Below are 26,606 nucleotides of genomic sequence, written 5' to 3' on the forward strand. Positions count from 1 at the left end.
GTTTTTTCTTATTTCTTTCTCCCTCATTTTTGTGTCTCACGTATCTCAAAAACTTGTAAACATAACATTTCATAACTTTGTCAACATATGGGCATTTACGTGAAGTTGTGCACCTCCTATTTTTGAACGACGTCAGAGTTGCGCAACGTGACTTACGTGCGATTTTATGATTTTTTATGATTGATCATAGGCTAAAAACCAAGCATAATTTTATTTTGACACTTTCTGAAAATTTAAGTCATATCAAGGGCAAACTTTTTGTGGATTAAAAATGCCATGTTTTACAAGACGTTACGTGCGCACACGCATTTCTCCTCTATTTTTGTGTCTCGCTTATATCAAAAATGCGTAAACATAACATTTCATAACTTTGTCAACATATGGGCATTCACGTGAAGTTGTGCACCTACTATTGTGAATGACGTCAGAAATGCGTAACGTGACTTACGCGTGATTTTATGAATTTCCCGTATTCAACATAGATTGAAAACCATATAACTATGTAAGTTGAAACTAGGCAAAAGTTTAATTTATATCTTGCACTAACTTTTTGTGCACTAAAAATGGCATTTTTTAAACGAAGTTACGCGCGCACGCGCATTTAAAATTTAAAATGCGCAAAATTAATTTCTAATCAACTTTCTACGCTGATCATGACATTTTGAGCATGTCAAAAATTCCAACGCGCGCGAACAATTTTACGCGCGTGGTCCGCACGTAGCGCTAAAAACATCTTTTTTTGCGTGAATTATCTCTTTCCAGCCTCTTATAGTAATTTTATCAAATTTTAAAACAATTTAGACTTAAAATTACGTCATACGAGCACGTCGAATTATACAATTTGTGCGTGTTTTTAAAGAAATAATTCAAAAATTCGTCAAAATTATGCCTTTTTTTAAACAATCATAGATTCTAAACTACAAGGTAAACTTTTTTTTACTTACATATTCTGGAAGGTGATGAGTTGTAGATATAGGATCATTAATCAATATGGCTAACCGGACATTGTGACATCATCGTATGGCCACACGAATGTAAAATATATGATTTTTGTCTCTTTCGTTTATTGCTCATCACAATAAATGGAGCGCATCACGTTTATCTGTATTCCTTTTTCTCCGAGATTTTAATATTGTCTAGGTCAATCAACTATCTGATGCATGTTAAAAATATTTAATTTTTATGACATAATCATGCCTAAAAATTTAAATTACGTGTATACAGATTATACTGTGTACTTTAAAATGTATATACTATATGACACAAAATAGACAGAATTTAGCACTAACAACATATCATATTCTTTAGTTCAGGTCATAATGCCATAATTTTTTTCTGTGTGCAACATTCCAACGTATGACGTGCACGTGGCGTTTGTCGAGCGGATAACTAACTCGTCAAAGTGACGAGTTTCATGTCTAGTTCTTCTTTCCATCCTTCCTTTTTGTGGATCGCGTTTCTCTAAAATGTGTAAACATAACATTTCTTAACTTTGACAACATATGGGCATTTACGTGAAGTTGTGCACCTCCTATTTTTAAATGACGTCATAGTTGCGCAACGTGACTTACGCGCAATTTTATGAATTTCAATGATTGATCATAGATTAAAAACCAAAAGTCATTTAGTATTGACACTTTGACAAAATTTAAGTCATATCAGGGGCAAACTTTCTACGGATTAAAAATGGCATGTTTCACAAGAAGTTACGCGCGCACGCGCATTTAAAATTTCAAAATGCGCAAAATTAATTTCTAATCAACTTTTTATGCGTTTCTTGTCATTTTGAGCATGTCAAAAATTCCCACGGGCGCGCAATTTTTTACGCACGCGGTGCGCACGTAGCGTTAAAAACATATTTTTTTCTCTTGCATTATATTTTTCAAGCCTTTCCTAGTAATTTTGAAAACAATTTAGACCTTTTCCAATTTAAATAACACCATACGAACACGTTGAATTAAACATTTCATGCGCGTTTTTTATGAAAAAGCTTAAAAAATCGTCAAAATGTTGTCTTTTTTTAAACAGTCATAGTTTCTAAAGTAACATTGTGACGTCATCGTATGGCCACACGAATGTAAAATATAGGATTTTTGTCTCTTTCGTTATTGCTCATCACATTCAATGGAGCGAATCACGCTTATCTGTATTCCTTTTTCTCTTACATTTATATATTGTGTAGGTCAGTCAACTTTCTTTAGCATGAGATAAAAATATTTAAATTTTTATGACGTCATCATGCCTAAAAATTTCAATTACGTGGGTCATTAATTTCATCTTTACAGTAAATTTTATTCTGTAATAGCTCGTAAGAATAAAATGTGATAATCACGATTAAAACGTTTTTTGGAAGCTATTGGATTGTAGATACGAATTCATGTAAACATTTTGCCAATCGGATGTTGTGACGTCATCATATGGCCAGTTGAATAAAAAAAGTTGTATTTTCATATTTTGCGTAATAGTTCATCACATTTAAAAGGGTGCGCATCTATATTTTACGTATTCAAATTTCTTCTACACGTTAATATGTTGTTCCTAAGATAATTTCCTTCTGAAATTGCTATCTAAGTGTTTCATTTTGATACCGTCACCATGTTAAAAATTGGAATAAATGGCGGGTCCCGTAATTTCACCTATTCTACACTGTATGTAATATGTATACAGATTATACTGTAGTGTTTGCATGTATATACTATATGACACAAAATCGACAGAATTCAGCACTAACAGCATATCATATTCTTCAGTTCTTGTCATAATGCCATATAATAATATAATAATAATCTTTATCTGTGTGCAATATTCCAACGTATGACGTGCACGTGGCGTTTGTCGTGGTGCGGATAACTAACTCGTCAAAGTGACAAGTTTCATGTCTAGTTTAACTCTTTTTCTTATTGTGTGATTTCTGTATGGTGGCACTGAAAGATAAGGGTGTATCAATTTGATCTCTGTTGCATGTGTGTGTGTCTACAATGAGACCTTGTATTGTTCTGCAATATTATGGCAAGGGTGTTAAAATTGAATTTAAACTATATATCATGAAAACCCCAGTGGTCTATCTAATAATGATATCTGAGTTTGAATCTTGGTTGGGGTGGTGGCTTTTTCTCATTCTCACAGATTTCTTCATCTTTATCATTTTAAATTAATTAATTGATAATCAGTATATCATCAGGCGATTTAAAATTTGTAGTGTGAGTGTCTGTTGATTTGTATTTTATATCTAATACAGTATTTGTAAATGAATCCGTATATTCATTAAAAACATTTTTTTTGTTCATTCTTCATTACATTTTAATTTCAATTGAATGTTGATAATTCAAATATTATAAAGTACAAACCAGGAAAAGCACTGTAAATTATATAGTATTGTATTATTTATTTGTTTTACAACTGTACATTTCTACATGTCATGGGCTGATAACACTATATCCTTTTCAGGTCAGCTAAATAGCATTTGGTTGAATAACCTTCAACAATACAATCACAGCTAAACTAAATACAATTAACATTCCTACATGGCTGGCATTTCTACCATATCCTCAAATATCTATATTATTAAGCAGACTATTGCTTTCAATACCTAGTATTTTTAAGGGGATCTGCAGGTCTTGTGAGTTTTTAGGTTCCTGCATTCATTTACTTGTAAATGCAACTGTTGAGTCAAAAATTCATTCAATTTACTCATGTTTATACCTTGTAAACAATTAATGCTATAATGTTATACTATACAGTATAAAAACTACTGAATTATTTCAAGAACATTCTGAAATTAAATACTGTAGCAAATTGAATTTATCAAGTTTATGGGATGAGGTTAATCCACTTTACATATCCATGGATCATTGGGGATTAAATTTGGGTTAGGTGGGCGTAGGTAGAATGGTTTTTCCCAGGATATTTGTTTTGTCTGCTTTTTTGTGTAGAGGTACTTAAAAATTAGGGTTTTTTTTATTATATTTTTTTTTCATTAGTAAATTTAATTTTAAAATTGAACTCTATCTTCAAATGGTTCTTAAATTTTTTTGGTTGACATGAGGTGCAGGTTCAGTTTTGTATGTGTTATGATTTTATGACTTAATGTCTATATAAGGGTTGTCAAAATTGAGACGGATGTAGTTTATGGGTTCATTTGTATAGGTTTCCTGCCAAAAATACCAGCTATACATCCGGCTGGTTCTTACAGTTTTTCCTCCACAAGGAAATAAAGTTTTTAATAGTAGACATATATTTGAGGTGTGACAATTAATAAACAAGAAATATTTCTTACAAAAAACGCTGCTCGCTTATTGACGTAACAGTTTTAAAGATATATTGTCCCTCTGAAAAATATTTTTTATTTCAAATTTGTTTTTGAATGTGTCATTTTATTGTCACATTATAGTTATTCAACCTGAAAAAAATGTAATTAAAAACAAAAAATACTTCAATTGTCTGTCAGACAATGGTTTTTGAGTTATAATTAAACGTTTCTTTTCTCTTTTTATAATGTGAATTTTGTTACAGAAGTGAATAACTTTGATGGAGACAGACTCAATTTAGTTTATTTTATTGCTAAGGTCAAGTCTGGGGTCACTACATCACACCTTAGATACTTCAAGTTTGAAGTATCATATTACAAACAAAAACTTGCATGGACTGTTTTGATAATAATTCAATGATTATATGACAGCGAAATACAGTATTGTCATGGGACTCATAAATACCAGAAATGCAGCTGGTACCTATAAATTATAGTCGAGTTTCCATTTTAGCAAAAATGTCAAAGTGTAGTACTATAACTGCTGCTTGATTTCATCTAATAAATGAGTCATCTCGTGTGACGTAACAGGCTAGAGCAGCAGCGTGAAAACATATGTATAGCATTTTTTCCTTTGGTAAACCATAAAACTACTATTTTGCTACATTTCGGCAATTCGGCTACTAGAATCCTTGTTCAATTTGAGTGACGTGTTGATTGTACTGTATATCTATGTGTTTCGGTGCTGTCTAGTGCCACCACTTGTTCTTGTGTCAGATTTTTGCTGGTGTTCCCCCTTGGATGTGTTGATGTCCTGGGTGAAACCATGGACCTATAAATTTTATAGACCCATGTTGCAACGAAGTATAATATGTGAATGTGTTTGTGTCCTCCCTGGTTTCTGTTCATGTTGTTTTCTGTTCTGATTCAGAATGAAAAAAATAGTTGGAAATAAATTTAGATGTACAAGAGACCTGCTGCATCCTTGCATATAGCCATGTTGCAGCGCTATCTGTAGGGTTGTCTGTTCAATTCGTATAATATGCCAGAGATAGGACAACATAGAAACAATGATTTTTTAAATTAAAGTTGCTTTCGCATCTGATTCTGTCCAGTGTCCTGAGAAATATATCGTGGAATATAGGTTCAGTGGTAAAACATATGATCTTTCAGACCAAATTCATACGATTTGAATATGTACCGTATATTTTGGTGTATAAGTCACACTTTTGACACGCAAATTTGACCTCTAAATTAAGGGTGCGTCTTATACACCGAACATAAATGCCTCACCACACAGGATTGTACATAGGCCTATCGTCACCTCGTTTGCTAGGCCTGAGGCTGAGTAGGCTAAGCCTAGCTACAGTATACTAACGTAACGGCAACCTGCTGCCTAGTTTTCAAGGCATTTTAGCATGATGTTATACTAAATATGATGAAAAGATTTATTCATTATGGAGCTGCTGTTTTAGGCGATCCGATAAAATTTCATTTCTAAACGTTTACGATTGGAATAGGCTATTTATAGTTATACGCACGATCACCGACCGCCGTACCCCCAGCGCAAGCCCTTCTTGGGCGGCCACATGGTGTACGGTATTCGACTAGTATATTCTCCAGGTGATTATAGCATGGACCTAGCGTACACACTTCTCGGATACATAGATACTAATCGAATACGATTGTCCGTGAAAACGTGCGCCTTCTCGAAATGATCGATCGAGGCTAGCCCACACACACGTACGTGTTACACACACGGTCATGCACTCGATGTTGTTGGTTGCGGGTGCGAAACTCATGAATAACAAGTTAGAAAGAACTTGTTGAGGCTGGGCGCGGCCGAGCCTAGGTTAGAAAAAACCTAAATAAAGGACGCCGTTGTAGGTATAAAAAAATATATTATTACAATAATATTGATTACAATTTAAAAAAACATTGTTTTGATAAAATATAAGGTGCGTCTTACTGTATACATCGACGATATAAAAAATACCGATATTTTACTCTCAGTTAGGGGGTGCGTCTTATACACAGGTGCGACTTATACACCGAAATATACGATGATTCGGAGCGGTGGATTAACTTGGCTGAAATCGCATGGGAGCAATGCATGAATGACCTCACTTGACAATCGATAACGGAATTCATGCTTGATGTGAAAGCAAGCTTAACTCTCACTGCATTTTTCTGAGGGCGCCGGACCGAGTCTGGACGTGGTGTGAAATTAGATAGCTTTTGGGTTTGCTGTTCACAGGTGGTAAAGAATGCTTTTCACCATCATGGTTTAGTATAGTGTGCAACAATCAGTCAATGATATGCAATATTATAATTATGTGAAATTTAAACAAAAATGTTGCTTGAACTTTATCGCCTATAGCTTCTTAAAAATATGCATATTCACTGTGAATTTCATGTGTCTATTACCTGTATTGTGATGTTTGACCACTAGGCCTACTTTAAAATTATAATGGTATCAGGGCTCGCAGAATCCTAAAATATTTGGTTGCCCTTCGGGCAAGTAGGTTCTAGCTTTTGGTTGCCCTCATCATTTTTTACTTGCCCACTATTTTAACTTAATTTTAACGTTTTACAAGAATTTTACCGCGACTGCACCGCGAAAATAACGTCGGTGACAAACGCCTAATTTTAAATGAGTGGCCGAGTGGTTAAGACAGTAGAACTGTTATCTATAACCATAATATCAGTCAAGAGTTTGAGGATCACTCGCTCCATGGTAGAACAAGTCTTTTTCTCAGATAAAGACTAATTAACCATAGGTAATACACGTACAAATGTTTTTGAGCACTCGCAGCTCACTTGCTCCATGGTAGAACAAGTCTTTTTTCAAAATAAAGACTAATTAACCATAGGTAATACACCTACAAATGTTTTTGAGCACTCGCAGCTCACTCGCTCCATGATAGAACAAGTCTTTTTGTCAGATAAAGACTTATACCATACTGTAGGTGATACACAGAAATGATTATTGTGCACTTTAGATCATCGTTATACAAATAGGGTTGAGTTATCCCGGTGTTACTACATCATCACAGCGACTGTGGTGGAAAGACAAGGGAGCACATGAATTGGCAACACTGACATGAAGTCACCCTAGGGAAGAAGCATTGTTGAAAAGTGTAAAGTCCATAAGCAATGATTGTTGGAATTGCCGTTGTACAAATGGACATTATCATTGTTACCTACCATAAGCCTGTATTTGTTTGAGAGATTAGATGGTAATTGATCTATTTACCATTATAGGTTGTTATTTATTTAGGAGTTAAGAGCACTTTTTCTTTGTACTTCATTGTTGTAGGAGGAGCATAGATTTAAATCTTATTGAATGAATGTTGCAGATTTTATTGGAGTTGATAAAGTTGCTCAGGAAAATGTAATGAACAATGAAGGCCTCTTGAACAATTCAATGAACTATTCTTTAGACAATATAGTAGCACTTGAAAACTAAATCGACAAATAAAAAAATCCCTGTCGAGTAAATCCAGACATGTTGAGGGTGGACCAGTTTTATACAACAAGGTGTGTACCATGTTTGTGGTCAGGAAAACTATGTTTGGTCAAGTATTTGTCATGTTGACCATGTTTTGTCAAGTTGTGACTTTGGTAAAGTTTTACCATGTTTGGTAAAGTTTCACCATGTTTGGTAAGGTTTCACTATGTTTGGTAAGGTTTCACCACATTTGGTAAAGTTTCACCATGTTTGGTAAGGTTTCACTATGTTTGGTAAGGTTTCACCATGTTTGGTAAGATTTCACCATGTTTGGTAAGGTTTCACTATGTTTGGTAAGGTTTCACCATGTTTGGTAAAGTTTCACCATGTTTGGTATTTAGTTTTAACATGTTTGGTCAAATTGGACCATGTTTCGTCAGGTTGGCCATGTTTGGTCAACTACACAACTCCTATATCTTTCAGGGCAGTAGATGAAAGAAGTAATGTAATTTATTAGACCGTGACGGTTGTAACATGTCTGTTGTAAATGCGCTTTGAATGATGTAATAAAACTGTGTTCTTTCTGGTTGTCGGACAAACGTTACAAAATATTGGGTTGGTACGCATCAATTTTGTTGTATAAATTACAGTCTACCATCTCAAGCAACGCATTCGAGGCAGGATCTTGTTTTTTGTCCCTTTTTTAAATTTTTTATTTCATTTCCAAACATACTGTCATCTGAGACAACAATATCAGTTGTCTCAGTCATGATAATTGTTGTACAGTATTTTATGTATTGTATTGCTGTTACTGCAGTAATAATAATAATAGTTCATTCTTAAGCTTGGTTCCCACAATGCAAGCGTTTCAACCAATGACAAGCGAAGTTATAGACAGTTAGCAATCACAAGCGAATAAGCCATTGGTCAATTCACTTGCGTTGCGTTACGTCCTTGTGTTGCGTCGCTAGTGGGAACCACGCTTTATATAGCGCTCTACAAGCAAGCTTCTCTAAGCGCTGAACATTATTACCCCAGTCATTTTTTTAATCAAACACATATGGAAACATACTCCCATAATGCAGCTAGTAATCAGCGCAAAGTTGTATCTTCATCTAACCAGGTACCCATTTATACACCTGGGTGGAGAGAGGCAAACGTAAGTAAAGTATCTTACCTAAGGATACAAGCAATGCGGCGAGAGTTGAATTAGAACCTCGGTCTCACGATTTTACTGAAATAATAGATAATTGTGATGTGTTTGTAGAAGTTTCTGAGACAGTCGCTTTACTAATCCGTGTGTATGGCTACCAAAAAAAAACTTGATAAATAATTGCATTAAACATTTAATATAGCAAACAAAATCTAGTTAATGCATTTACTGCAGTATAATAAATTTTACATGGTCTCTATGGTATTTTAATGAGTTTATTCAAAAATTGATTTTCCATCAGTAATGGTTGTTTATACAACTGTAATGTCATTCTCAAATCTTTGTATAAATATTGTTGTATTTAATATCATCTCCATATAAACAATGTAAGATAAACAGTTTAATTTATATTAGAGCCTGTTTACACATATGGCATAGACTACGACTTGCGTAGCCTACGACTTGCGTGGCCTACGCCTTGTGTGTGAATTTGGCAGTGGCATTATTAACGCAACTCACTACGCCACATCCGTGGCATTATTAACAACAGCCACATACCCCATCTTAACTAACGCCACGGAGCTAACTCCAGCGACGCTAGAATGATTTTGACCTTTATTTCAAGATATTTACCAATTCTTGTTTTTTACTCTATGTATTGTACATGATATAAAAACAAGCTATTCAGCTGCTCTCTGCTCGATCTAAAAGCGCATGAATTGTTTAGGGTGAAATAAAAGTAAATTATGGCCAAAAGCCTATAAGAGTTTTTTTTTCGCGAAAGAATTGATTTATTTAAATATTAAATATATTTTTGAACAGACAAATGCCAGAAATCTTGGAGAGTCCGTTCCCAGAGTGCCGTATACTGAACTGTAGCCTATGGTTGTCTCTCTAGTCGTTATATAGTATCTCTATGATTTTACTGAAATCTCTCGTGTTCACTCGTGTATATAAATTATTAAGAGGATTCCCAGGGTGGTAGTTAGACTAATGTAGCATTCAGTCTATGATCATTCGTAGAAAAGCAGTTCTGAGATATATAGCATTGATTATTTTTAACAGCAGACTCGTTATTTCATTTTATCTATCTGCACAATTTTTAATGGAAATAGAAAAACTCCAATCTGCCCAATAGTAATTCTGAAATTAATAAATATTGAAACAACACACAAAGATGCCAAAGCTTCCAAAAGGGATTTGAGCTCCTACACTTCTGTTTGATATGCATACAAACCTACAGTACCATTAAACCACCTGGGTTTTGGCTTGTTTTAGGTATGTGTGGATAATAGTTAATACATTCTTTTTCACTGATATATTCCCAGTTCTCTGTTGCATAAAATCAAAATGATATAGGAGTAAAATCCTATATATTAAGTGAACATCTTCAAGACCCAAAACAGTGTGGAATGTAGGTTGGCTGTATATTGTACCTCGATTGTTTAAAACTAGAAAGTGCATTTCCTTTAAAAGAGGTATCTCCTGAATAGGAGTATCCCAAATAAGGTTTGTACTGTAGCCCCTTCTTTAGCATAGAGATAGAGATATCTGAAGGGTTGCTAGATTGTGGTAGTTGAAGACTGCTTAAAAGCATTTATTAACCCATGCAGGAATCCATTCGCTGCACGCAAGGCGCAAAATCACTTGCATATGACTCGGATATGGAACTAGGTGTCATGACTATATAAGATAAGATAAGATAACTTTTATTGATCCTCAAAAAGGAAATTCATTGCTCGTCACAATAACAAAGAAAACACAATAAAAACAAATATAGCATAAAACCATTCATATAAAAACATCTAAAAAATTACAAGATAAAATTATATAGTAGCTTTTGTGTGATTAGACCACTAGTTGATGTATATTATTGATTATAGTAAATTACTGTACCTTAACTAAGTGTCCCCTTCCCTTAATAGAGGGTTTTTTCTTATAACAGGGGGATCTAATGTTAAAACATTGCCCTTATTCGTTTCACATAAAAGTGTCGTTTATAACAGTTTTCCTAAATAGAACAAATTCCCTGGATAGAGGTTTTGCCAGAAAAGAGGGGTTCCCTGAATAGGGGTTACTGCAGTTGAAGGAATATGTGTTTCACTTACCATATTTACTGTATTTAGCCAGCATATTAATAATACAACTATAAAATGCCTGAATGCATGGGGGAGTGAACTTTCTTTGACACCAGAGAATCAATAATTGCTGTAAGATTTAAAATGCATACATGTTCTAAATAATTATTAATGTAAAAATTCATAAATCATTTCTGAGGGTATGCATGTTGCAAAGAATAATCATAAATCATTTCTTGTAACTGTAGGGTTGCATGTTGATTTTCCATAGCAAACAATTCAGCTTTTTTAGATGTTTTAGAATGTACTACTGTAGCTCACATCTAGGGTTTTAGCGGAGATGTCCGTAGAGTAATCCTGTTTAAATGACTTTATACATGTCACTGATGGAATAAACCGGACAATGTACTGTATGTGCATTAAAACCACTTCCAGTTTTGATAAGCACTGTTCAATGGTTCGAAGAAATCACAAATCTCTGGATCTAACCAAAAAATGTCAAAAGAAAATCCTGTTGAATTTGTCGCTTGAACGCTGTACACACTTATTATAACCACTATAGTACATTTTCCACAATCGATTGTCTGTTATTGGTAAGTACTGACGTAGCAATTTTTTCATTGGTTACCAAAATTCAAAGAAATCGTGATGGATTTAAGATAATCGGCTTCATTGTCATCTGTAAATATTTATATTAAATGAATGTTGTTAATCTGTATCTGTTTATTTGAGCTCTGTGCGAAGAAGTCATAAGTTCAGTCTCTCTTGATCTAGCCAAACGTTATAGTATAGTACCTTTTTTAATAATTATCCTTTTGAGAATTGATCGCCAGACCCAAAACCAACTAACAGTTGGAGCTGTAAGTTAACAAAATGTTAAGTTGTTCTTCCGACGAAGATGTACCAGAAGTAGAATTAAAGGTAGGAATATGGAAGAGGCATTGTAATGCTTTTTTTAATGACTGTCAAACATGTTTTATTATTTACCTTAAAAAAAGTGTGTGCTGTTCACAAACAAAATGATGCGCCACATAAGTGCAATGTATAGTAGTTGTATAGTACCAATCACAAGCAATAATTGATCAGAACTGCTTGTGTTGCGCTTAAATCCTTGCATCCCAGTGGAAACCAAGCTTAAACTTTTGATTGGTTTCAATTTGTACATAGAGTTTATTATTGTACAAACCTTTACGAAGAATTCCACTGAAGGTACATCAAAATGTGGAAAGCAACCAAGATATTTTTACATGGATGATGATGATTACTGCCTTTCCGCAGTCTCATCTTTCATTGGCTAGTTCTTTAAGTTGTTTTATGTCTTTCTTGGTTTTCAATTTAACCGGGATACTTGATGTACATGGATCTCCCGGAATAATCTGACTGATTTGCACACTTTCATCAGCTGGGTTGTCTACTGTCATGTAAGCAATTTTAAAACCTCATTAGTCAGATACATGCTTATGCGTATACCGCTGCATACATACATTGATGTAACATGTTCGTACCAAAGGGCCTGTTTAGGTTTAGTTATTTCCCAGATAAGTTGGCTGATCCATAGACTAATTTTTGCTACTGCTGTTGGTAGTACACCAACTTTCCTGAATGCCGTGCCCATAGAAAACATGTGGTTAACATTTTTGTATGTGTGAATAGGATATTAACCACCAATTGTTATATGCCTTTTAATAGTATAACTTATGTCTTTATTATATCACATGATGTTTTTCACATGATGCAGGACATTCCTGTATATAAATACATGCTTTCTTAAAGTTAATGTATTTGCTGTTTAGTTGTTGATAAGACTACACCGAGTTTCAATTTCAACTTTATAGCCGCTATTATTTATCGTACTCATTTTCATTATACTCTAGCTGTACTACGTACAGTGCTTGTGTCTGGAATATTATGTAACGACCTAACATGTATTGGAGCAGCAACGTTTTAATGCAATTCTTTATCGTTAGCTTTTAATATTTGTAAACCAATCTCGCGACCGCATTTACGTCATAGAATTTTCAACATGATCTGAATTTATTTTTACTCTATTTTATATCCGAGCGAGTGCTAATTTTACCAATGGAATATTTAGCGTAAACTTTAAATGGTTTTATTGGAAAAATTTACAGTTGGCCCCAGTTACAGGTAAGATTCAGTTATACATGTTAAGTATTTTTTATTTTCATATTGCATTCTTTCTCAATTTTGGCATTTTGAATCAGTTTATAATTGCAGAATCAATGAGAATATTATTTTTTAAAAACATTTGTGGATTCTCCAAATCACTGTATTTCATTTAGACATTAGTCAATAGAAAGTTTTGACTGATTTAAAGTATACCGAGTTATTTTTTAATTACAAAAAAATGTATTACAATATTTTGATCCAAACAAAATTATTTCAAGACAAAAAAATATTATAGTTTAGGGAGTGTAGGGCCGTACCACCAGACAGTTGGTACGGTTTCTACCTGACCACTCTTTCAACCTGACCACTCTTTATAGAGACTTTTGACAACACAGAGATTGTTACCTTTTTTTGCGACCATTTAAACTCTCACACAAATAAATAGTTAATTTGAGGGGTTAGAAAATAAAGTACTCTCTCGTTTCAATTTTGTTCACTCGATCTTCTTAAACATTGTGCGTTTATTTTACTACAGTAGAAATTGTTTCCTGAATAGGGGTGTCTATAGTACGAAAAGAGGGGTTCTATAGACAGAATTAAATAGAATTACTGAAAACTGATTTTAATAGCCAAATGACCTCAGTTTTATAGATATTGATATTTGTAAACTATTTACTTTCAATTTCACTATAATTTTTTTTTCTGCGGCATGTCATGGAGATTTAAATTTATAATCAATAAAAAAATCCATTTGAGGGCGGGCTTTATTGTTCATGTCAGATGATTGACTGATGAGAGTGAAAGTGTATTTAGGCAGGTAAGATTGTTATTGCAGGTGTCTTTATTTTTACCTGTAGTCAATGACCTTTGACCTTTATGGCCTACCTTGTGTTAATGATTATTTCTTTAGAAAAGACTTATCTTTTTAATCCTTCCTCTTGGTGTAATATTGATTAGTTGTCTTAAATACTGTATCCAAAATATATGTTTTATTAAAATTGTTCTACTGCAGTTACTGCAGTAATTATAGTAATAACATATGACTTAGTTTTTTTCAATGTAAAACATTTTCAGGCTGTCAATTCTGCAATAAACAGTGTGTTTTTCTCAAAAAAACTTGCTAAACTTTTTTTTAATGACTGATGGTTGTACTGTCAGTACGTATGTTCTGGATTCTAGCTTTGCAAGCATTTTTATGCAAATATTTTTTATTTTGAAAATTTTTCTATGGAACAACAATGTTTTTTATTGTTTGTTATGTTTTTTATATAGTAATAAAGCATCATGCATTCTACATATTCTATACTCTTATTTTATTAATTACATAATGTACATCTTGTAAATAAATTGAAATTGAATTAAATTTATATTATGTGCAATTTGCATTTAGCCAATTGGCTACTTTAAAATGAAGTAAACATATTAAATGTATAGATATGTATGAATGAATAAATTATTACAATGAAATTTTATATGCATAAGGAATTTAGTTTTATTACCTTATAGAAGCCATGCAATCTGACATTAACTATCCCACATAATATATTTATGTCCGTCTCGTGAATTTATAAACCTGTATTCTTGAGTTCTTAGATTTTTCATATTCTGATGTAGCAAAACTGACATTAAGATATACGACCCATTTCTTCTGATGCTTGTTGCATAAAGATTCTTGCACATTGTTTTGGTGTTAATAAGTATCACATTTTCCTCTGACGTGATTAGCACAGATTTTTGTTAACAAATCGTTACAGTCAATTTGACAGGTTGGCGTGTGCAACCGGAGAGAATCAAGCAAAAACTAATATTAGTATATTTGTCGTTTATAATATTCATTACAAGATGATATTGTAGTTTTCGTTGTCAATGTAGTCTGTAGAATCAACATCATTATCGTAATCATATATAATCATTATTGACACATCTATCATTTTTAATGTATCAGTGTTTTTATTACTGTTTGATATCTAAATATTATCATAAAATATTAGTTTACCATTGTCATTTAATATCATTATCATCATCATGATCAAAATCATAAATTTTATCATCAAAAATAAATAATTATTATCAAAATCATCAGTTGTGCAATTATTAATATGTAAAAAAAAAATCATAGTCAAAATCATTATCATAACAAATTTAATATCTTGATCATGATTATCTTCATTGTAATATCATTATTACTATTCAGTTTTAGAAAAAAAAAATGTTTCTGTTCTGTTTTAGTCGTGTCACAACACCAGTTGCACATCACAGAACAACAACGAGGAGCTGATGTTGTGCGTGATTTGTGACCAGACGATTCACTCGGCCGAGCAGTTCAAAAGTCACACCAGACTAAATGTTCGCCAAGGTAAGATAATTATTTCTATGAGAGAGACGTGTGGGTTGTAGATGAGTAGATCTAGAATGTTAAATTTCATTTTATTAGAAATAATATCGTTGCCACAAAATGCAGAAACCGAAAATGTTATAAAACTGCAACGAAAAAACTGTGAGGAACAAGGACCGAACAGGGTGTTGGAATCTTTTTAACCTTTAACCCTTTTAACCTTTAACCTTTTTAACCTTTATCATTCATGATAATATTGAAATTTAAACAAAGCACATATTTTCTTTCGACATCCTCGCAGTAGTATAAATATCTACCAGGGGTAGATCCAAGGTTAACCCTCCCCTCCCCCTCCCCTAAATTTTGCAAATTGTATAAGAGGAAATCAAATTAAGCTCAGCCCTTCATTTCACCATTAAAAATCCTGGATCTACAACTGGCAACCCAGGAATAGAAATGTGTACCAGGACAATAGACGTACAAAACCAATCGTGTGAGGCGTGTAGTTGGGGAACTGCTATACATTATATTTTTTTAAACCTATATCGTGGTGAACTTATTTTTTCCAGACAAAATCCTTCGAAAAATGAAAGTAAGGATGTTCCATGATTCATTTCAGACTGGTTGAACGTTAAAATTTTCACACCAACAATTCACTTATAATTAATTGATTAATTAATTTACATAATTATATTAAAATTTGTTGATTTGTTGGCATTAAATAGCTAATAGATAAGAAATCGTCTAGAGTGGATGCCATCTATATTGTATCCTAAAGTATGACGTTAAACTTTATCCGGTTTTTCTCCCTTTGTTGAGTCATATTGAAACTGTGTCTCATCAAGGGAGGGTGGATGGTTATCTCGGTGAAACTAAAAGTTGAACATTAGGATGAAAGAAGCTTGTACAGTAGTTGTACAATATAATGTGTTAACTGTTAAAAATGTCTGTTCCTTGTAAACACTCTCTTTCTGAGAAATTCAATAATTCCTATTGATTGTGTTTACAATCACAATATTTAATTGTTTTATATTTTTTTTAATAATTACAGTACAACTATAAAAATTTCATTTTTTTAATTGCTGTAAAGGCCAATTACAGCATTTAAAATAGCTATCAGATATAGAACATTACATTTTTATTTCTAAACAAGTGTACAATGTTAAGTGTACAATTGCCAAACATATTGTATTCTATAGAAAGTAGTTATATAACTATTATTGAAATAATTTTAGTTAATTAATAATGTGCCAAATTCTTATTTAAATTTAGAAATGCCTTTAAGACCCAACAAAGTGTCATCTTAATAGAGATTGGTTATATGGATCTGTTATTAAATCATATGTTTTGCTTCATATATTTCACCGGAAAGTGTCCCCTTAATTTTTTTGATTGAGGATGCCTTTCTAGAATTAGCTAAAATCAAAGTTTCTTCTTGTTAATGCACAATATTCCTAGACTCCTCTCATAGTGTCTTGCTCGACCTAACTAACTAGATTTCCAGCTAATAGCAGAGTTATTTTTATTTTATTTTATAGAGTCTGATTTTCTAAGAGGATTATCCAGCAAGTCTGCACCAGCTAACATGGACCCTAATTCAGATCAAGACTTGCAAGATGACGTAAATGATCTGTAAGTTTTTTTATAATTATTTTTTGTTTCGACCTATGACCTTCACATTGATCTGTCTTCGTTCGTCGTCTGGACCTAGAAACTATGAAAGCTGTGTCGAGAGGATAGAGTGAGGAAGCATGTCTCAAATTCTGTGTGTGCGCACAATTAATTTTCCCTAGAACGTGAAGGGGATAAATTTGTACTAAACATACATTCTAGTTCAAAATCATCATTTTGAAATAAAAAAAAAATAGCATTTTCAGAGCATGATTACTTCATAATTTCTACCAATATTTACCATTATAGATGATGGATAAAATCAAATTAATATCACATGAGTATGGTGCGCCAAACTGTCATTATTCAAGCAATCAATAGAGAGATCTTAGTTTTAAATAGAAATTCTCTATTAATAGAGATATCTTAAACTATAAGATATCTTTATTTTCCGAATAAATGACAGTTTGGTGCGCTGTACTGTATATGTAGAGTTTTATTGTATAAAATGGTTTTCTTTGGTTTATAACTTGATTGATTTTAAAACCACCAGTCTACTTTCACAAACTTTGTACGAAATTCCACAAAGTTCAATGACCTATTCTATTGTTTTCACACAAATTGCTACATACTCTGCCAAGTTATGTGGTATGGAGATTTACAAATCTATTCTGTTGATTTTATTCTGAATACTAATCCATTAGATAATATTGTTTACTAAAGCTTAGTAATACAAACAAATCCCACATGTTTCCTGCCATAAAACTAACAATGTGGTTTTTGTCTAATTTTAAATAGTTGCAAATTTCAATTTCAATGAAATCTAATTAATTACTTTGAATTACCAATAACACCTCACACATTTACCAAGTGATAGTAGGGCTGATCGATGGGAATGTAAAATGTGTTGGTCATTTTTATCCCATGATGTAACTTGGGAATTTCCCTATGTCACTTTCATTTTGTAATTAAACAGAAGAATAATATGAGCTCTGGGCAGATTTCCAAATATTTGAATTCCAAAAGCATTTTTTTTTTTGGAAACTTCCAGATATAAACACAGGATTTTATGAGAATTCTATTCAAATCATGTTCCTTTTGAACTTAAAAATAAGTTATCCTGTGGTGTTTGGTTTCCATGATCAACTGACTGGATTCGAGGAAGTTCTTATTCTTAAGCCTTTTTCGCACCGGACTTGAAAAATGGTATATTTAACCACGGTAACTTTACCCAATGTCATCAGGAAATTTGACCATTGTTTGCACATGGTGATTTCTACTGGACAGGCAATGGTCGGTAAAAATAACTTTGTTAATTTAACCCTGTAGGAATTGTAGCAAGTGTTCGGATTGGACTTTTCTTGGTCACTGACTCACACTCGGTTAATTTTTACCAAACTAAGTTCAGTGCGATCAAGGCTCAAGTGCCTTCATTATATTCCATATTAAAATCAATCTTAGTCGTGGTCTATATAAAAAAAGTCCAATCTAAATGCTGGAGCCCAATGGTTAATTTTATCAAACACTGCCTATCCAGTAGAACTAATCATGGTCTCAGTAAAATTTCAATCTGAACATGCAGGGGCTTGTACTGGTGAACTTTGGAGTTTACCCGTGCGAACCAAGTTTTTAGAAATGTTAGAAATTAACTTACGAAACCCTGGGTGTTTCAAATATGAAATGTGTCAAGTATGACTAAATACTTTATTTATACATCTTTAAATCAGGTGGTGTTACACCACCTCAGGTACTACTACAACTCAATCAACAAATGACCAGGGGATTCCCCTTACTTATAGGATCAATTTTCTTCTTGCGTTACACCACATGTCAACCTATGCATAAACAGGATCCCTGAGCAGATTTATAACTCATTTTGAGGTCCCTGAAGTCTTGTTATATAAAGGAAACTGGATAATTTGTAAGACCCAGTAGGGATTATGTATTGTTTCCTGTGAAGTCCTTGGTTCCTGGTTCAGTTTGAAGGAGAATAGTGTTCAGTGACAGATGCTTGATTGTTAGCTGTTAACTTTATATCCTGGTATTTAAGTGAAATGTTTTACAGTATCATAATATTCATAATAAACTAAAGGGCCTTATTAGCTCTGTATACACTATCAAACATGTGTGATGTGTCTAAATATGTTAGTGATATGTCCAAATATGGTCTAGTGATATGACATCATCGTGTCCATATATGGTCACATTACATAAAGTTTGATAGTTTAGACAGAGCTTAAATCTATGTGTTCACTGGTATATAATAATTGAATGTTTATGTGATAGTACAAATAATTTCATGAGGTAAAAGATGAAATTCTATTTTCACGAGGGTGCTTATGATTATCATGTGACCCACAATTGTCCAATCAAATGACATGAATCCTTTTAGGTGATTTGGTTTGCAAATTATGAGTTTGCCACTCTTTGGAGAAGTTTGTGATTGCTTTCTGATTTCAAAGAACCCAAAGATTGTTATTTTATTCGCCAAGTTGACAAACCTTACCAAATTTAGTTTGTCAAAACGATGCATAAACTTATACAAATATCCAATACAAGTTGTAACAAGTTATGCAGATTTAAAAAGAGTATGATAGAAGTCTGATTCATAAGTGTAGAGGGTGCTATAACATTTTTATTATTGCCATACTAATTTAAGATATACAGTACTCTTTATAATTTCTAAAGTTATTATCAGAACATCATACAATGTTTGATGGCAACCTGCAGTATGGAGAATGCTATATTGTATTCAAATCCATATTCTACAAAGTAGCTTACAAAATTCTAGTGATTGTTTATTAAGCACTGTTCTCAATTGTATGTTTACACTAAGATTTTTTACAGTGTTATAGTAGTTAAAATACATGATATATACATAAGATGATTTATTTCAAAATTGAAGGTAGAGCTTTCCCTGATATATTTATTGTGAAATAAACTATAAATCTCTATTCTTCTACAGATACCGTTTCTATAGGTCATACCGGTAAGAAATATACAGTATTTTTAAAGATATTATCTTCATTGGTATTTTTTTTTTACTTGTTTTAAATCTCTTGCATCTTTTTATGCTACCTTTGTAAAAAAAATTCATATTCATCTTGGCTGCATGGATCGAACTTCATGATTCCTTCATCAACCACCACTCTTGATTTTGTATTCTGTATGTATGAAACACACTACCCATCTTTGTCCAACAAAAATGTTTTAAAGATTAAATCATTAAATAGCCAACGCTTCTCATTTTAAATCTTTTTTTGTGCATGAATAATGCTTCCTCAAAAAAATAATTCCTTGGTAGACTTTTTGTGGAGAATTGCGTACTGTATTACAAAAAAATGAAATATTATGTATCGTCAACAGAGGGAAGGACAGATTCAGGGCATTGGGAAAAGTTGGTTCATTGTATCCCTCCTTCGTTATGACAGAGTATTCCAGAGTTGCTTCAACAATTTTAATTTTTAGGTTTCCTTAAATATTTCTTTTTTTTATTGCATATGCAAATGTTTCAAAGTAATTTTTCTTTTTAACTTTTTTTCTTCTTTTTTTCCATTTTGAAGCTGCTTCTTTAAATAGTAAAAAAATCAAAATTTGTTGCCATTCATTTTCAAAACTAAATGCTATAGAAATGTTGAAAATTCATTTTCTTTCGTCTTATTTTTTATTAATAGAAAATGTACTACAGTTAAATTAGGACAAATTCCGTTCTGCTGGCCAATTGTCTTGTTTTATAAAAGCAAACAAACAAACAAACCCTTCCCTTTTTTTCTATCGCAGCTTAGTAGAGCATAGCAATAAAAAAAGAACATCATTTAAAATTGTTCGGCTTATTTTTAGAATGTTTTTCCATTTGATCTGTCATTTAAATTCCAGCTTAAATTCTCATTGAACATAGATCATACAGAGTCAATTATACTCCCATTGGACCAATTAGATTCAATCTTTCACAAGTCATGTTTATCCAGGTCCATTAATAATGTTAATAGACACTGTGCACATGTTGTATTTGAAATGCCTGGCGCCCTCTATCCGTATAGTCACTGCTATGGTTACTTGTTATGCTTTATCCTTCTGACATTTCTTGTCAAACTGTGTATTGTATTTCACTGCATGCTGACTGTAATGAAACAAGGAAATCTTTGTGGATGTTTCTGTTCTAGTCACACTCTGTCTATTTACTGCGGACACTAGTGCGAAAAGGAGAAAAAGGTAGATTTTTAATTGTTTTAATCATACAGAATATTTTTTGCAAAAGTATATACAGTAGTACCTAAATTGAGAATTTAAGGAATCTCTTATTATTCTTATCAAAGGTGATTATTGAATGGAATGCACTAAGAGGGATAACATTGTCAACACACTATTTTAAGATATTTCTGATTCTCACAGTGCAAGGTTATTTTCTGTGTTCACAAGCATACATAGAACGAGTTAGGTTGATCCAAATCATATCAGAGTTAAAAACCGACGTAACTATTGCTTGTGTGATCATTAATTCTTTTTTTTTTCTCCGTGAAAATGTTAATCCGATACACCTTAATACTAATAGTTTCAGAAGTACATCCATGTAACTCTGAAACATTTAGAATGTAACGTTACACAAGCAATAGAGTTTCATCACTATCACCATACCACCACATCATATTTTTAATGCATTTTATAATTATTTTAAATGTAATTTTTTGCATTTTTTTTTCATGAAAAGAGCGCTATATGAATGTGGTATATTATTATTATTGTATTTGAAATGTATTTTATAACCCTACTTTGCTGAAGAAGACCATTTAAAAAAATATATTATATTTTTTTATGAATAAATCCATCTATGTAATTGCTTCCAAGTCCAAAGTTGAAATATTTTGAGGCCCCATGATAATTTTCATTCCAGCTTGTACTGTGTGTTAGCTGAGTAAATGCCATGTTTGTCCTTGGGCCAAAAGAGTGATTCTGAAGTAATAGACACTTTTAGTATGTACGGTAGTTCTCCTCAGTGGGCAGATGTTTGTTCAAAGATTTTAAAAACTTCTCAGCTATCATTTGTATAGATTTTCAAATGAAAAGAAGTCAAATAAAAATCTGTCGAAATACCATAGATTTTATTATCTTTACAAAGCCATAGTTGTCACAGGATAAGTCATTTTGATAAAAACATTGACCTAAAAAAAACACATTTTTCATACAAATTCGCTATTCTAACATAACTTAATGGATAAAACTTTAAAGGTTATTTAAAGATGCCCCAGCTTGAATGGTGCTAGTATCAGACTTTTGATTTAGGAGGAGATGAGATCAAAATGTTCGGTTTAGTGCTACAGTATTTTCAATATAGATTCACAAAATAAAAGAAATATTATAAATGATAATATTAGTAAATACCTTTACCTTTTAGGTAAAATATTTTATCTACTGTACTGTATGTAGATAAGATTTCAAGTGAATCGCAAATATTTATCAATATGTATTTTCTTCCTCTTTCTGTTCTGTTTCCTCTTCTGTCTCGTCCATTTAAAAGCATCAGTTGAAACAATTAGGGTCAGTCAGTGGGTTTTTTTTTTATTGCTGATTTAAAAAAAAAAAAATGTAATAACACAATAATTAAGGGGTGTCACGAAAGCTCAGACCACGAAAGCTCAGACCCCCTAAGGCCTAAGATCACGAAAGCTAAGACCCAACACCTAAGATTACAAATACTAAGATATACTACAGCTTAAAAACAATACTTGTTTATCCATACATAATTTTAAACACAGTAGGTTTCATTTATTACCATAAATATAATTTAATACTACCCCAAAACATAGATAAACTCACATTATTTTCGCCCGTTGAGTAAATGTATATTTTTTCTTTACAACAAACAAACTTGACGGGTTGTTTGTTGGTATATATTTACTCCATTGTGTTGCTTCAGAGGATGTTTTTCTTAAGCACCTGCCTTTCTTGTATTTTGACTCCAAATTTGTTTACTAACTTTATCCTGAACACCACACTTTAAAATTAGGACTTATAAGTACTTTCAGAAGGAGAAACACATAATAACAAATAAATAAATCCTTTAAATTGATGATTTTACAGATGTGTTTCTTTGTATACTGTAATGTAACTCGTCGAGCTCCCCATGCTCAATGTTTTTGTTTCTATGGAGCGCCAAAAGAGCAACAATAATAGTACAAGTATAAAAACAGAAAGAAAACGAAACAAAAAAACTCATCATGATTTTTAAATTAAAATTTATTTGCCAGTATTTATTTCTTCGTACTTGCATGATTATACTATTATCATTACAATTTTAATTTTACATTGTTCCATCCACACTGTAGATGGACTCTATATAATTTTTGCTCTTTTGACGTTCCATAGAAACAAAAACATTGAACATGGCCCATGGGGTAGGCCTACTGTACTGTAGGCTAGGCTAGTCATTTTGTGTGCGAGAAAAACGTCTGTAAAATCATCAATTTAAAAATGTATTTGTTACTTTATATGTGATTCTTTTTCATGAAAGTGCCAATTCTAAGGTGTGGTATTCAGAATAAATGTTGGGAGTTAAAATACAAGGCAGGTGCGAAAGATAAATATTTGTAATCTTAGGTGTTGGGTCTTAGCTTTCGTGATCTTAGGTCTTAGGGGGTCTGAGCTTTCGTGGTCTGAGCTTTCGTGACACCCATAATTAAGAGGGTTACGACCTCGACCAAGAGTAAAAAGCAAAAAACAGATGCAGAATACAGAATACAGGTCCTCCTTCATGACATGTAAAAATGTTCCCCTGCCTGTAATGATATCTGTATACCTTTCGTAAATCATTTTGTTTTTGAGTCGTTCAACTTCTGATATTCCATTTCGCTGTGTTTTACACCAACACTATTTTTATTGCATTTTCTTTCCAAATATGGTTTTTAATTAACCGATTAATTACACCCGTTAAATGTGTTTCCGCAGAACGACCTAGGATAATGACTACATTGCATTCGGTCACCCTTCAATAAGCACGTCGTCTATGTGTACATGATACACTAGCCCACAATTCTGCACGTCGTATAGGGATGTGCTTTCTACTTTAGGAAAATATTTATACCACGTTTGGGAATTCGTTTGTATTTAATCAGCAAACACTCAGCAAATGTTTGAATAAATTTAGGAAGATTTAAGATTTTGTAATTCAGATTTTGTAATTTGTAACTTGCTATTTTGAGGTCTCTCAAATATTGAAAGCCGAAAATTGCAAGTTTAGTTTAGTTACAGTAAGAAGTTGCATTATTAATTAGAGTTTCCATGATACCTACAGATACAGTATTATTGTCATTTTGTAAAAATTAAAACGACATTTTTTCATCACATTCACAATGAAATTACATTTTTCAGGGAAAAAACAATATTTAATTGAAACAGAATAAAGTGTTTGTACATGTACATTTTTATACTGTTAGAACCCCTCTGACCAGAAATAATTTGTACAACATAAAATAAAGGTTAATTCTCCATTTGGAATACAATTCAAACTAAGATTGTTTTGTCCTAGAATATGTTAGTACAGTACCTTAAGAATAATTAATTTTCTTGTAAAATAATTAGCATAATTATCCCTTATTTTATGATGCGTATCCATCTCTAGTACGCTATTCAAGGCGCCATTTTAATAGCTAAAGAATCAATCATGTACATAATGCGTTACCTCTTCCGTTCCCTGAGGGGTTCCATTGTCGCGTAGCACAGACGTATTCTATTATGAATTCCTTGCACGTTAATACTTGTAGAGAATATTATGGATTTATTAGTTCGAATATAAGGTCATTGCTCTGACCAATGGGAGGAAGGGTGGTGTGTTTGAGGTTGAGGGGGAGGGCCGTTGTTTTGACATTGGTTGTTTAATTAGTTCGAATATAAGGTCATTGCTCTGACCATAGGAGAAGGTGTGTGTGTTTCGGGGTGGGGGTAGGGGGGTTTTCAGTTAATTGTCACAGGTTGTTTACATAGTTAAAATATAAGGTCATTGCTCTGACCAATGGGAGAAAGGGTGGTGTGTGTGTGTTTTGGGTTGAGGGGAGTCAGTTAATTGATACAGGTTGTTTAATTAGTTTCGAATATATATGGTCATTGCTCTGACCAATGGGAGGAAGGGTGGTGTGTGTTTTGGGTTGGGGGCGGGAAGGCAGTTAATTGACACATGTTGTTTAATTAGTTCGAAAATAAGGTAATTGCTCTGACCAATGGGAGGAAGCAGTGGTGTGTGTTTGAAGGTGGGGGTAGTGGGGTTTACAGTTAATTGACACAGGTTGTTTAATTAGTTCGAATATAAGGTCATTGCTCTGACCAATTGGAGGAAGCAGGGGTGTGTGTGTTAGGGGGAAGTTAATTGACACAGGTTGTTAGTTAGAATAGAAGGTCATTGCCCTGACAATTGTGTGGGAGGGAGCAATGAGGTATTATATAACAACAGGATGTAAACAAACACCACCATAAGATGGTAGAGGTTGGTACAGTACAATACAGTACTTTAAGATACCCAGAAGTTTCTTGGATATGTGCTACGTTGAAAATATTGTAGACTGACTGTAAGATCTTTGAATAGCTTTATACTCATTTTGTCTGGGTTGAAACTGTTGTCCATCTCTGTCCAACACAGTAGTTACATCTAAACACTGGTCAATATAAATGCATTGGACACATAAGAACCAACATTAGAACTATAGGATTCAGGCATTACTTTTTAAACAGATCTGAATTGATCTTTCCGAAATTAATGTAAAAATCTAAAATTAACCTCAATGGATAGATAGCATATTTTTGTATTGTAAACTGGGTAGAACAAATTAAACTTAATACTTAAAATTACATACATTTTGAGTTTGAGGTCGCTGGTAGCTTGAGATTTCCCAACTATATATAAATATTAATTTTTATGTTGAATGAGGCCTAAGGTCTGTGATTCTAGGCATGATATTGATATAACAATAGAATTTTGATGTTTTCAAGTAATTTGAGGGGGAAGAAAATGAGATTAGTGAAAAAGCGCGAGATTTGGACAGCTTAAAGTTGGGCCGAAGAGTCCCATGCTAGATGTGTGGAACTTGACTAGAAAAAAAAATCAAACAATTTCCCATGAACTCTGATATTAATAGTTTAAAAATGTCTAAATCTAGACGTTTCTATTTAGTCTTTTGTCAATTAGGCAAATGTAACATTTTGTTTTTGTAGAAATCAACTTCAAATAATTATTGAAACTGACTGTCTTGTTTTCATTCTCAAAATTTGACTTTTGTTATTACTGCAGATCGAGCTATTTTTAGATTTAATGAGGAAAGAATAGTTTGTTGTGGACAGCTTTAGAGTGGTGTGACATGCCTTGGATTACTACTTAATGTAGTATAATGTAACAGTTAGATTCTATGTTGAAAGTATTGTTCATAAGTTCATGTACAGGTAAAGTCAACTGCAGTGTACATATTTTGACATCTCACTGGATGGTTGTGTGACTATTGTTTAGTGTTATAAGAATTACTTCCTGTTTTGATCAACTAATCCATAAACTCATCTCACCCAGTATAGGATCCAGAATTTTTAAATTAGGGATATAGGGTTAGGGCTTAAAATTTGATTTTAAC

General features: G+C 32.8%; 1 protein-coding gene across 13 annotated transcripts in view; it reads left to right on the plus strand.

The window, feature by feature from the left end:
* The window catches only part of LOC140045162 (pleckstrin homology domain-containing family G member 6-like), a 103,071-nt gene that overhangs the window by 23,349 nt on the left and 53,116 nt on the right, over positions 1 to 26,606 (plus strand). For 10 of the 13 annotated variants that reach the window (XM_072089951.1, XM_072089952.1, XM_072089940.1 and 7 more), the window contains exons 3-5: positions 15,285 to 15,411; positions 16,929 to 17,022; positions 19,967 to 19,990. In XM_072089951.1, the coding sequence (XP_071946052.1) occupies positions 15,333 to 15,411; positions 16,929 to 17,022; positions 19,967 to 19,990 (197 nt within the window). In that variant the 5' untranslated portion in view covers positions 15,285 to 15,332. Of the gene's footprint in view, positions 1 to 15,284; positions 15,412 to 16,928; positions 17,023 to 19,966; positions 19,991 to 20,934; positions 21,214 to 26,606 lie in introns of those variants that run through there. The other 3 variants (XM_072089942.1, XM_072089946.1, XM_072089955.1) reach the window with 2 other exon arrangements.

Source organism: Antedon mediterranea, chromosome 3 (genome assembly GCF_964355755.1).
Source record: "Antedon mediterranea chromosome 3, ecAntMedi1.1, whole genome shotgun sequence".
NCBI classification, from domain to species: domain Eukaryota; kingdom Metazoa; phylum Echinodermata; class Crinoidea; order Comatulida; family Antedonidae; genus Antedon; species Antedon mediterranea.